Source organism: Emys orbicularis, chromosome 4 (assembly GCF_028017835.1).
Source record: "Emys orbicularis isolate rEmyOrb1 chromosome 4, rEmyOrb1.hap1, whole genome shotgun sequence".
NCBI classification, from domain to species: Eukaryota; Metazoa; Chordata; order Testudines; family Emydidae; genus Emys; species Emys orbicularis.
The window spans coordinates 67,480,543-67,493,903 of NC_088686.1; the positions used below are offsets into that span (position 1 = coordinate 67,480,543).

The 13,361-nt window shown below is 42.2% G+C and overlaps 1 protein-coding gene across 1 annotated transcript in view; it reads right to left on the minus strand.

The window, feature by feature from the left end:
* RGS6 (regulator of G protein signaling 6) overlaps positions 1 to 13,361 on the minus strand; it is a 502,429-nt gene that overhangs the window by 85,970 nt on the left and 403,098 nt on the right. The window contains exons 10-11 of the mRNA XM_065403307.1: positions 12,180 to 12,278; positions 10,295 to 10,356 (exon numbers count right to left, since the gene is read on the minus strand). Coding sequence (XP_065259379.1) covers positions 10,295 to 10,356; positions 12,180 to 12,278 — 161 coding nt within the window. The remainder of the gene's footprint in view (positions 1 to 10,294; positions 10,357 to 12,179; positions 12,279 to 13,361) is intronic.

A 13,361-nucleotide genomic window follows, 5' to 3' on the forward strand; every position in this document is an offset into this window, starting at 1 on the left:
TGAAGTTATAGGAACAGGCAAACCTAAGGGAAAGACATATAAACTAGGGCTTTTGGGCTTTCAAGTGATGTAATATAATTCTGGTATAAGATGTAGTGGTTATGCTTCTCCGAGGCATGCAAGAATGGTGTTAGGCACTTCTTACATGCACATTCACGGGGATACTATTAATGCAGGGGATACACAACACCCTTGGCATGGTTGACACCCATCTTGAAAGTTACAAGATACTCCTCCATGGTTCTGTTGCAGGTCACAGGAAATGAGTTGCCGTTCATTTGAAGAGGCCCAGATTTACTTCAGGAGTCATTACAATGGAATGGCGCTACATGACGGTGTTGTATCAATACACAATCATGCAATGTCAGAATGCGAACAAGAGAAGCTCAAACATTGTGGAAAGGAGTTGGTGGAATTTGTGAGGTTAACAGTAACTTCACTCAAGGTACCCAAATCCTAAAGCCAGCAGTGGTGTGTGGGTCAAATGGAGAAAAAGCATGTGGAGGAAGGAAAGAAAGAGAACTCTTTTCACTGAGTATTTCTGGCACATACAGCAACAGAGTAATGTTTGCTCCCTCAGGAATTGCTGTGGTGGCTGGATCAACATAGAATCATGGAAACCTAGGGCCAGAAGGGACCTAGAGAGGTCATCTAGTGCTTCCCTCTGGACTGAGGCAGGATCATGTATGCCTAGACCATCTCTGACAGGTATTTGTCTAATCTGTTCTTAAAACCCTCCAATGATGGCGATTCCATAACTTCCTTTGGTAATCTATTCCAGTATTTAGCTATCCTTACAGTGAGAGTTTTCCCCAACTTCTAACCTACATCCACCTTGCTGCAGATTAAGCCAGTTACTTCTTGTCCTACCATCAGTGGACATAACATGCACTTTCTTTAACCTTCCCACAAAGGTCAGGGTTTTCTAACCCTTTTATCACTTTTGCTCTCCTCCAGACTCTCTCCATTTTGTGAACATCTTTTTTGAAGTGTGGTGCCCAAAACTGAACACAGTACTTCAGCGGAAGCCTCACTACTGCCGAGGAGAGCAGAACAATTACCTCCTGTGTCTTACATACAACACTCCTGTTAATACACCCCAGAAGGATATTTCCCATTTTTGCAACTGCACGACATTGATTCACATTCAATTTATGATCCACTATTACCCTCTGTGGCCCAGGGACCTCTTGCTGCCAGCTGGCAGAGGGCATAATGGGGGCACAAGGGTTATAGGAATCCCCTGGGTCTGGCATTTACATTCTAGTTGACCAAAGAGTGTCATTTGGGGTCTGTAATAAAAGCCTGTGTCACTCTGGTCATCAATATCATTATGAAATGTAGGTACTGATACTATGTAAGAGTTATGTACTATACACTGAAAATTATGTTCTTAAGGTATGCAACTGCGGGGTTTGTCACCAGGAAAGGTAAAAAGCAGGTTTTTCTCTATCTATTTATGTTTACATGTAAACAAAATATTGTCTGGTTCACACTGGGCAACCTAGTATTCTAAGTCAAATGCTAATGAAGAGCTGGTGGGGACTTCAGAATGAAACTATCAGGAAGAGGTAAACAGTGCGGGGGGAAGGGCTAGCTTGAGATATGCATCAAAGGTGTGACTGGTACATTTAGTGAGGCAAAGAAGACACTTTGGCATCCTTCACTGAGGAAGTAAATAAGTAAATGGACAGTGAGTTCACTTCATAAAAAAGGGATCTTTCAGCCACGCGTGGTCCAAATCACTGGAGAGAACCTTGGATAAGATAAGCTTCATTAGACAGGAGGACAACCTGGTAGTTAAATTTCGTCTCTAGAAAGCGTGTTATGATTTACTTACTATCAATCATTTGAATCTCTGTTCTCTGATAAAACTTATTCTTGTTTTCACTATAAATATATCTAAGTGCCATGTGTTTAGCAGAGCTGTGTTCTAAGGGATAATTAATAAGCTGTGGTCCACTGTTCCTTTGGGAACAGCAAATCTGGCAGTTCTTTGAGTGTTCGGTGGATAAGGGGCTGGATGCTACAGGGGATGGTAGGAGGACTTAAGTATTAGCGTGCCTACTACTAACCCGCACGGAGAAAGTGAGGCTAGCTGAGGCCTGGAAGGTAGTGCTTGTGCTGATTCACAGCAGGTATAGATATTTCCTCACACTCAGGTTAGGTCGCGGTGAGGTATCTCACAACCCTGGGTACCATTCCACCCCCAGATCCTTTCCCCAGTTCCAATGCCTAGCCACTTATTCCCAATTTTTTTATTTGTGCACTTTATTTTTCCTTCCTAAGAATAGTACTTTGCACTTATCTTCATTGAATTTCATCTTAGTGGTTTCAGACCAATTCTCCAATTTGTCAAGGTTATTCTGAATTCAAATCCTGTCCTCCAAAGTGCTTGCAACCCCTCACAGTTTGGTGTCATCTGCAAATTTTATAAGCAAACACTCCACCCCATTATTCAAGTCACTAATGAAAATAATGAACAGTACAAGACTCAGGACAGACCACTGAAGGTCCCCACTAGATATATTCTCCCAGTTTGAGAGTGAGCCATTGATAATGGGCTTAGTATGGTTTTTCAACCAGTTTTGCATCCATTTTATAATAGTTTCTTCTAGACCAAATTTCACTATTTACGTATGAGAATGTCACATGGGACTATGTCAAAAGCAGTACTAAAATCAAGATATAATCACATCTACTTCTTTCCCCATCCACTAGGCAAATAACCCTGTCAAAGAAGGAAAGTAGGTTGGTTTGGCATGATTTATTTGTTGACAAATCCATATTGGCTAGTACTTACCCTATTATCCTCAAGGTGCTTACAAACTGATTGTTTAATAATTTGTTCCAGAATCTTTCCAGGTATTGAAGTTAGACTGACGGTCTATAACTCCCCAAGTCCTCTTCCCCCTGTTTTTAAAGATAGGTGCTATGTCTGCCCTTCCCCAGTTCTCTGGGATATCATCCATCCTCAGAGATAATCATTATGGTTTCCAAAATTGCTTTAGCTAGTTTCTTAAGATCCCTAGGGTGTATTTCACCAGGCCCTGCTGACTTGAATAGTTTAACTTATCTAAACATTCTTTAACCTGTTCTTTCACTATTCTGGCTTCTGTTCTTTGCCCCCTTTTGTCATCATTAATTGTGGTAAGCATTTGGTCACAATTTGTGTATGCACAAGAATCTGAAAACTACCCTTTTCTCCTGGGTGGTAGGATTCCAACCTGCTTTTCATTTGTTTTTTTAGCATGAAAATGGGAAAGGAATTGGCATTGCCATCCCAGGTTTCTGCCGTATGGATGTATTCCCTTAGAGTGTTCAGCTGGATGGCTTATATGTGGTTGTTTTTGCATTATTTGAATTCATAACCTCTATGACTCTATATTTGCATTTCAAGAGTCTTGCTGGAGAGACGAACAACATGGGGCTGATCCTGGGCCAGGTGTAAATTAGGTGCTAAAGTCAAGTAAAGTCAGTGATTTGTACCAGTATAAAACTAGTATAAGGGAGACAGAATCAGGCTCCTCTTTAGAGACATTCTACTACATGCAACCAGACTTCATCCAACTGAGGGATGTATTGACAACCTTCCTGGAACCAGAGGGGTACCCTAAAGTATTTAGAGAAGGATACTACAGCTGCCACCTTGGGAATGGACGCATGTTCCAAAGAGACCACAAGTTCCAGCATGCAATGCTCCATCTTGATGTGAGAGGCCTTCTTCTCAGATCAAGAAATACACAGGCTGGGACCACATCTGTCTTTAAGACTCAGATGCCTACAGATTATACCTTTGAACCACCTCCAATCCCTTCCTCCATAGACAAACAAGGCCATCCCAATCTGGCCTTAAGCATTCATTCATTATAATGTCTATGCTGGGCCAGGCAATCACAATTTATGTCATGTTCATGATACACCTGTCCTTTTACTGTCTGGTAATGGAGACTTCTTAACAACTAACCCTTTTCATCTGAGACAGCCCCAGGTAAACCACGGCCACAGTATTAATGCGCAACTATACTGATGGTAGGGAATTATTCAGTGAATTTTTCTTAAAATATCAATTCATTAAAACCAAAACTTTTCATGGGAAAGGGTCAACTTTGATGAACTTCTTGACTCAAGATTTTTTTGAAAATCAAAGTGTCCAATTTCAATATTATGAAAATGAAAAATTTCAGATCCACAATTTGAAAGGAATTTTCATTTCAAAATTTAAACTAGAGTAAAAAAAATTGAAGAAAACAAAGTGGTCAAAATAAAAACAAAACATTTTGAAATTAAAGATTTTGGTTGATCTAAACCAAACATTTTTTCAAATTTTTGGTTCACAATTTTTTTTGAGATTTTGACTTTTTGTCCTTGTGATCGGGCAACTGCCCCTCACTAGCTGAAAAGGGGTTAAAAGCAGCCTGAGGGAGGCTATGGTGGAGGCAGCCAATTAGAAAGGGGCTGAGAGGAGCAGCCAATCATAGAATCATAGAAAATTAGATTTGCAAGAGATCCAGCCCAACCCCCGCTCAAAGCAGGACCAATCCCAACTAAATCATCCCAGCCAGGCCTTTGTCAAGCTGGGCCTTAAAAACCTCTAAGGATAGAGATTCCACCACCACCCTAGGTAACCCATTCTAGTGCTTCACCACCCTTCTAATGAAATAGTTTTTCCTAATATCCAACTTAGACCTCCCCCACTGCAACTTGAGACCATTTCTCCTTGTTCTGTCATCTGCCACCACTGAGAACAGCTTAGCTCCATCCTCTTTGGAACCCCCCTTCAGGTAGTTGAAGGCTGCAATCAAATCCCCCCTCACTCTTCTCTTCTGCAGACTAAATAAGCCCAGTTCCCTCAGCCTCTCCTCAGTCATATGCCCCAGCCCCCTAATAATTTTTGTTGCCCTCCGCTGGACTCTCTCCAATTTGCCCACATCCTTTCTGTAGCGGGGGCCCCAAAAATGGACGCAATACTTCAGATATGGCCTTACTAGTACTGAATAGAAGGGAATAATTACTTCTCTCAATCTGCTGGCAATGCTCCTACTAATGCAGCCCAATATAGCATTAGCCTTCTTGGCAACAAGGACACACTGTTGACTCATATCCAGCTTCTCATCCACTGTAACCCCCAGGTCCTTTTCTGCAGAACTGCCGCTTAGCCAGTCGGTCCCCAGCCTGTAGCAGTGCATGGGATTATTCCGTCCTAAGTATAGGACTCTGCACTTGTCCTTGTTGAACCGCATCAGATTTCTTTTGGCCCAATCCTCCAATTTTTCTAGGTCACTCTGGACCCTATCCCTACCCTCCAGCATATCTACCTCTCCCCCCAGCTTAGTGTCTTCTGCAAACTTGCTGAAGGTGCAATCCATCCCATCATCCAGATCATTAATGAAGATGTGGAAGAAAACCAGCCCCAGGACTGACCCCTGGGGCACTCCACTTGATACCGGCTGCCAACTAGACATCGAGCCATTGATCTAGCCGGCTTTCTATCCATTTTATAGTCCATTCATCCAATCCATACTTCTTTAACTTGCTGGCAAGAATACTGTGGGAGACTGTATCAAAAGTGTTGCTAAAGTCAAGGTACATCATGTCTACCACTTTCCCCATATCCAAAGAGCCAGTTATCTCATCATAGAAGGCAACCAGGTTGGTCAGGCATGACCTGTGCTTGGTGAATCCATGTTGATTGTTTCTGATCACCTTCCTCTCCTCCAAGTGCTTCAAAATGGATTCCTTGAGGACCTGCTCCATGATTTTTCAGGAACTGAGGTGAGGCAGACTGGTCTGTAGGCTGGCAGGCTCATATAAGAAGGGCTGTGGGGCAGAGCAGAGTTCAGTAGCTGCCTGGAGCTTGAGGGGAGAAGACCAGTATCTTAGCAGCAGGAAGGAGTGCCAGCACCTGGGACAGAGCAGTGCTGCAAGCAGGGGCCAGGGGAGCTAGAGAGAGCTCCTGGCTGGCTGTTAGGGCCTGCAGGCTGAGGTAAGGGCAGAAGAAGGTTCTGGAGATGTATGGGAAGCAGCCCTGGGATAATGAACTGCAGTTGCCACCAAGAGAGTAGCTGGACAGAGATTGCAGGTCCCACAGAAGTGGGGAATACAGAGTGTGGCACAGCCGGAGAGCAGTGTCACTGAAGAGGATGCCGGAGTCCTGGGAGTGGTGTGAGTCCTGGAACAAAAACGATGGTGGTGGGGCACCACTAGAGGAGGGCGCCCTTGTGAGCAGACCTAATTCCCATGACAGCCGGCAGGAGGCGCCAGAGTAGTGGTGAGTGAACCCCGTCACAGTCCCAATTTGGGATAGGAAAATTTGTCAAAATCTCAAAAAATTTTGCAGGACAGTAAAAGCATATCCTGCCTCACTCTATCCAGCACCTGATATGGATTCTGTTTATACATCAGGCGCCAACTTCTTAGTGGTTCCGAGCATCTGTAACACACATTGGGAGGCAGTTCAGCCTAGTGGCTAGAGCACTGGACTCAGTAGACATGGATACTATTCCCGGCTCTGCCACTGGCCTGCTGGGTGACCTTGGGCAGCTCGCTTCACCTTCAGGAGTCCCAGTTTCCTCATCTGTCAATGGGGATATTGATACTGACCTCCTTTGTAGAGCACTTTGAGATCTGATGCAAAGAACTAGGTAAGAGTTAGGTGTTAGTAGTAGTACTGACATCAAAGGAAATTGCTGCTGCTCAGCAGGCACTGGATCCTGGATGGTGCTGACTGGCCTTAATTTCCACTGGCTTCAATTAGAGTTGAGGGTGCTCAGCATCATGCAGGATTGAACCACCAGTGATCAGCTCATTTCATGATTTAGCTGCAGATGAGAAACACAGCTGTACAGGAGATTCAGGGGATATCTACACTGAAATTAGACACCTGTGACTGGTCCGTGCCAGCTGGCTCGGACTAAGGGGCTGTTTAATTGCGATGTAGACGTTTGGGCTCGGGCTGGAGCTCAGGCTCTAGGACTCTGCGAGGTGAGTATTTCAGGTATCAACCTCCTGTGGGAGTTAGATCACAAGGCACATGCAGGTTGAGTGGCTGGACTGTATTATGTCTTGCTAACACTGCAACTTGTTTCCCTTGCCCCCACCCCCCACCTCCACCTCGGAGTTCTCTCATGACTGTCCTGAAATGCCTTTATACTGAACTGAAAAAATGCCAGTTGGTGTTGCATAGGGTGTTGCTGTCATTATTCGGCTGTCTAATGGAGAGCACAGGAAGGAAGTCTCCGTTGTGCTGTAGCATGCTAAACTGCCACACTGTCAGCTGAATTAATCTCTTAAAGTGTGGACTTACTCTGACAGTGACTGTAATAATGGCACCTTCTTACTCAACAGAACTGGTCCTTGTGTGTTCAGCATTTTACATGCTGACTCGAGAGACAACATTCGTTGTTTCAGATAATTGTTCACATCAGCTCATTCCTTCTCATTTGCCCTCTCCTCTGTCCAGCCATGTAACTAATCACCCCATTTATTATCTTCTCCTGCTCTGGTCTTTGCACCTCATTCAGTGCAGCTCCCCATCTCTGGGATTCTCTTCCTGGCCCCGTTCACTATGCCTCTAAACCCCAGAACAAATCTCAAGATTTGACTGTAAAAGGAACATGTAACCCTATAATAACCTACCAAAGTAACCTCTGGGTTTTATTGCTGCAACTCTTGTCCTTCTTCCTGCCTTCCAATGTCTGCTACAATAGAACCTCAGAGTTCTGAACACCTGAGTTACAAACTGACTGGTCAACAACACAACTCCTTTGGAACTGGAAGTATGCAATCAGGAAGCAGCAGAGATTTAAAAAAAAAAAAAAAGCAAATACAGCACAGTGCTGTGTTAAACGTAAACTACTAAAAAAAAAAGGGAAAGCAGCATTTTTCTTCTGCATAGTAAAGTTTCAAAGCGGTATTAAGTCAATGTTCAGTTGTAAACTTTTGAAAGCACCACCATAATGTTTTGTTCAGAGTTATGCACATTTCAGAGTAACAGTCTCCATTCCTGAGGTGTTTGTAACTCTGAGGTTCTACTGTATCTGTTTTCCTTATGTCTTACAGTTACCTATGGTAAATAGTACAACACCTATTGACTTCAGAGGGAGCAGGATAGACCTCAGACTATACACTTCAGGACAAGAACAATGACCTTTACTTCCTGGAGGTCTTCGTGCCTTGAACATTGTTGATAAGAACACTCTGGCTTGGCTTAACTGGATTGCATACGACAAATTAATAGGACAAGAACATTTTTGAAACAAAAGTTTTGGTTTGAAAAAACTTTTTATTTTGAAACTTTAGTTAAATTAGTTTAGTTTAGTTAAAGAAGGTTTTTGTTCCTGTTTTTTAATTGTTGAAATAAAAACAGAACATTTTGAAATTATTGAAACAAAACATTTTGATTGACCTGATCTGAATTTTTTTTTCCAGATTATCCGTTTGTAAACAAGTTTGAGATTTTGACTTGTTGTCCCAATTTGGGATGGGAAAACATCTTGAAATCTCTAAAATTCTCATGGGACAGGAAACTATTTCCTGCCTAGCTCCAGTTGAAATAATTATTTACTTTTGAAAATCTTGGCATTAATAAATACTACCATTAATAACGACAGTTCAGCTCTACTTGAGGAACATGTATGCTCACTGTTAATAAATTAATGAGTTCTACTCATTTTATCCTTCAGAATTAATACAATTCTTGCAAAACTATAAAAAAAGATAAATTTGTTTGTCTACAAATTACCTGTCTGGAGATTTTTACTGCCTCATGATATCAACATCCTTATGGGTAAAATCTATGCAAAATGACCTTTACTATAAAGCACAAAATGCAGCTGCTAACTGCCAATGGGAAGAATGGATTCAAAAAGCCTAGAGCATAAATATGGATGTGATCATTTTCAATACAGCAAAATATCATTACATTTATGCAAGGTCCTATGAAACATTTGAACGTTTTCTTTTTAATTAGTTACATTTCCATTTAAATGGTTAGTTTTGATGACCCAACAGGGGATTTACTTTCAAGCATGTGCCTTCTTAATTTGCCTAATTCAGTATAAATATGTTGAAGGCAGGAGCTGATTCTGTGAAGCACAGCACTTTGCAAGGTAATGTCTTTTTAATTTTTTAAAACATGGCAAATTCCCAATATTTCTCAATTATTTAATTATTTTTCTATAAAGGACCAGCCTTCACCTGGTACTGCAAAAATATAATCACCACTGTTTCATTGCTTTAGATTAAAGTACAGTTCTGCTCTGCAAAACAACTCTACATGGCATTATGGGGATCCCTATTTGTATCAAAAATTCCATTGCAAATGTTCTTAGTTTACAAGTAACTAAGCTGCTGTTTTCTAACTGCCAGCCCTGCAGACTCACACTGGGATGATCAATTCAAGAAGGTTCTTTTCTGGCTCATGCTTCATCACCAGCAATAAAGATTCCACAGGATAAATTGTGCCATCATTTGCATCTGTATGACCCTAATGCCTTAAAACAGTGCCTCTCAACCTTTCCAAACTCCTGTACCCCTTTCAGGAGTCTGATTTGTCTTGTGTACCCCCAAGTTTCACCTCACTTAAACTACTTGCTTACAAAATCAGACATAAAAATACAAAAGGGTCAGAGCACACTATTACTGAAAAATTGCTTACTGTCTCATTTTTACCATATAATAATAAAATAAATTGACTGGAGTATAAATATTTTTTTTATATTTCAGTGTATAGTATATAGAGCAGTATAAACAAGTCATTGTTGGTATTAAATTGTAGTTTGTACTGGCTCCACTAGTGGTTCTAATGTAGCCTGTTGTAAAACTAGGCAAATATCTAGATGAACTGATGTACCCCTGGAAAGACCTCTGCGTAACATAGGGGTACATGGATCCCTGGTAGAGAACCACTGTCTTAAAATAATGCCCTGGTTTGCACAGGTGCAACCCTAGTGTCTTCATTGAGCTTGAAAAGCTGTAAGTGTGGGCAGAATCTGGCCCTGCAATTGAAATTGCATTGGCAATTTTATAGGTGATGCATGATTCAGAAGAGAATCCAGCTCATTCTCCCAGAGCTGCTCTGGCTAACAGGAATAAAGAGCAGTAAAAAACAAATTATTTTTCATACAAAATGAACTGGGAAATTTTGTAACTGAAATGGAACTGCTTTCATCCTTTGTACAGAGCCTTGCACCATAACTTTATGGAAAAATGTCAAATTTGATCATCTGAGATGACAAATAGAAATACTAAATCAACAAGAGAGTATTATAATAATGTAAATCAAGAAACTCACCTTTCAGCTACTTTGGACATTTTTAAACAGTGTCTGTCTATCTGCACATTCAGAAAGGTTATCTGGGGAAAGAGATGACGGTTAAAAGAGATTAACAACCCAGCAGATCTAGAGCCAGGGGTGCTGGAGAGGCCAGAGGGGCAATGCCCTCCCCCCTTTTTAACATGAGCATAGTCGGGTAGGTGCGGAGAGGTGGTGGCAGGGGCTGCGCTTCACAGCAGGGGAGCTCATAAGGTGATCAGCTCCCTGGTCACAAAGGGCAGCCCCTGCTAGCGATGTCAATCTCTTCCCAGTAGGGGGGGCTGAGGTGGGCCTTAGCCCTGCCTTACCACAGGGCCCAGCCCCTTGCTCCTCCTGTTTCCCCCAGAAGTTGGAGCCGGGCCGTGGTAAGAGCCCTCCAGAGAGCCCAGGCCACTGTTCGGAGCCCCAGACCCACCACCTGCCCAGGGTGGCATGCCCCGGGGGGCTGTTCTCAGGCATCCTGGCCAGGGGGCAGGGCCTTGAGGGAAGAGGGGGAGCAGAGGGGATAGGGCCACAGTTGTGGCACCAGTGCCCCCTCCACTTCTACACAGGTTCCGGCGCCAGGGCCGGCTCCAGGCACCAGCCTGGCAAGCAGGTGCTTGGGGCGGCCACTCCGGAGAGGGGCGGCACGTCCAGCTATTCGGCGGCAATTCGGCGGATGGTCCCTCACTCCCGCTCGGAGCGAAGGACCTCCCGCCGAATTGCCACCGCAGATCGCAATTGCGATTTTTTTTTTTTTTTTGGCTGCTTGGGACGGCCAAAACCCTGGAGCCGGCCCTGTCCGGCGCTCCTTTCTGATTGTGTCACAATGCAGTCTTGGCTTTGCATTTCAAGTGACACATCAGTTTGCAAGGAATAACCATGTGTTCTCTTCCGGGTGTCAGAGAACACAACAGTAAGACAGGTTTACTTGTGCTGGAACAGGGACATGTAAGTTGCCCCTCCCTGCCTGCATTCGTTGGGTTGGCTGTGCGCTGGAGGGATTCTGATCATAACTGCATTACCCCTTAATATTCAGCTCTTGCTAAACATTGGTGGTACGGTGCCTGCCTTTCCCTGGGGGGGTTCTACTACAGAAAACAGCTTTTATTCCTCCTGGAAGTTCCCTGGAAGCCCTGCCTGTGGAAGCAGTACTGAATGAGCAGAACCTCCAACTGCTTTGGATAATCCTCCTCCCTTATCAATACCGCCCACTTTTTGAGTATCCCTGGTGACCTGAAGGAGAGGCAAAACTATGGCCAGAGACGGTACAACACATATACAATTCTTTATAAATTTGGTTTAGTTTTTGGCTGTGGGTTGTTTGCAAACCCATCCTGATTTTTGTTGAATGCATTCATTCTTTGAAAGTATTTGCCAAATATTCTGGAAAATAATTTTCAGATCGTGGTTTGTTCACAAACTGTTTGTGTTGCCTATTTGCTATTCATGGCATGTTGTTGGTCACCAAAGTCACATGGAATTGCATGTGCTCCCTGATCGGATGACTGGAACATTTTTGAAAGGTATAATTACTTAAAATAAACCTGCACAGAAAAAAAGGTAACATTTTATGGGAAATGCTGTCTGTGGGCATGTAAGGTGAGTGGAATTTTGGACTTGAGAGCCACTCTGTTAATTTGAAAAGAGAATATGGCATGTAGCATTCATCTCAATGCATCTGCATGTCCCTTTTCATATTTAGCTTTTGATACATTCTACTTTGTTCAAAGCATGCCAACATCACCTTACATTTCCATCATTTTGCACCAGGAAACATCAAGCATCTTTCTGGCTTTATTGATATTTCAATAAAAATATAAACATCTTTTTGAAAATAATGTACTCGGTTCTTGGAGGAGTTGTTCTAAGATGGTCTACTTACTTTTTTTCGGAAGTCCTCTTTTGTAGTTTTTCGTACGGGTTGGGAGGGCATATGTACAGGGCTTTGGGATTGAGAATCTTCTGTAACCCCATATACTGACTGAAACAAATAACACGAAAAATTACAGAGCTTTATTGTTACATATGTAAGGAAAATCTGTGCACGAAAACAGTCAAGTAAGGAGCCAGCAACTGTCTACTGTTACCTTTTCAAAGATCAATAACTCTTAAATCTGGAACAAAGTTAATAAATGAGGTTGTATATACAAATACCCGAGTGGTGAATAGCTGTAGCTGTGATAATTGAAAATTGTGATTTCTCTCTGACGAGCCCAACTGAGAACAAATGCAAATCTCGGCCTGATAATCAGAGGTACATGAGAGGGTTTGTCTTCTGATTCCCTACCTTCGTATGTTAGTTGCAAAAGTGAAACTTCTACATTTTATGAAACTAATATTTTTGATGAAGGCTTCATCTCTGCTAATATGCATCTTTTGACACTTACTTCAAAATTTCTCAATATCTGCTTGCTTATTATAAATTACCTAATTTTCAATCAAACCCTCTATTTCTTATGCTGAAGCACTTTATCTAGATATAAAATAACTGTTTTTTGCTCTACTCTTCAAGTCTATTGCATTTCCACAATGAATGGAGACATTTATATTTGAGAAGTGATACTTTGGTTATTATGCATTTTTTAGGGTACACAGGCTTCAGGGAAACTGCCTTGTGCATGAAGTTATGCATGTGTGTTTATGTTTGTAGGGATCAGTAACTGAGATGGGGGGCAGGAAAAGATAGGGGTGGAAATCCAATTCTAACTCAGTTGTCTCCTAAACATGATACTAAACAACTTTAAGAGAACTTAGGGAAATAACTTTTAATCCTGATGCTTTGATACACTGAAAAAAGGGTTAATTTGGTGTCAATGAGCCAAGTTTTCCACAAACCTTAAAAAACAATAGCAACAACAAAACAGAAAAACACCATCAAATCACTGGTAGTGCATTTATTTGTCAGGTATTGAAGGCAATAGCAGGCATCTTTTTGTTCAATTAATTATTTTTTTTCTTTATTTGACATTTGTATGAAACATTGAAAGGTTATGATGTCATTTAATAGCCAGCATATTGACATGTTAGGGACCATCATGCTGATATCCAACGGTCCATTTATGTT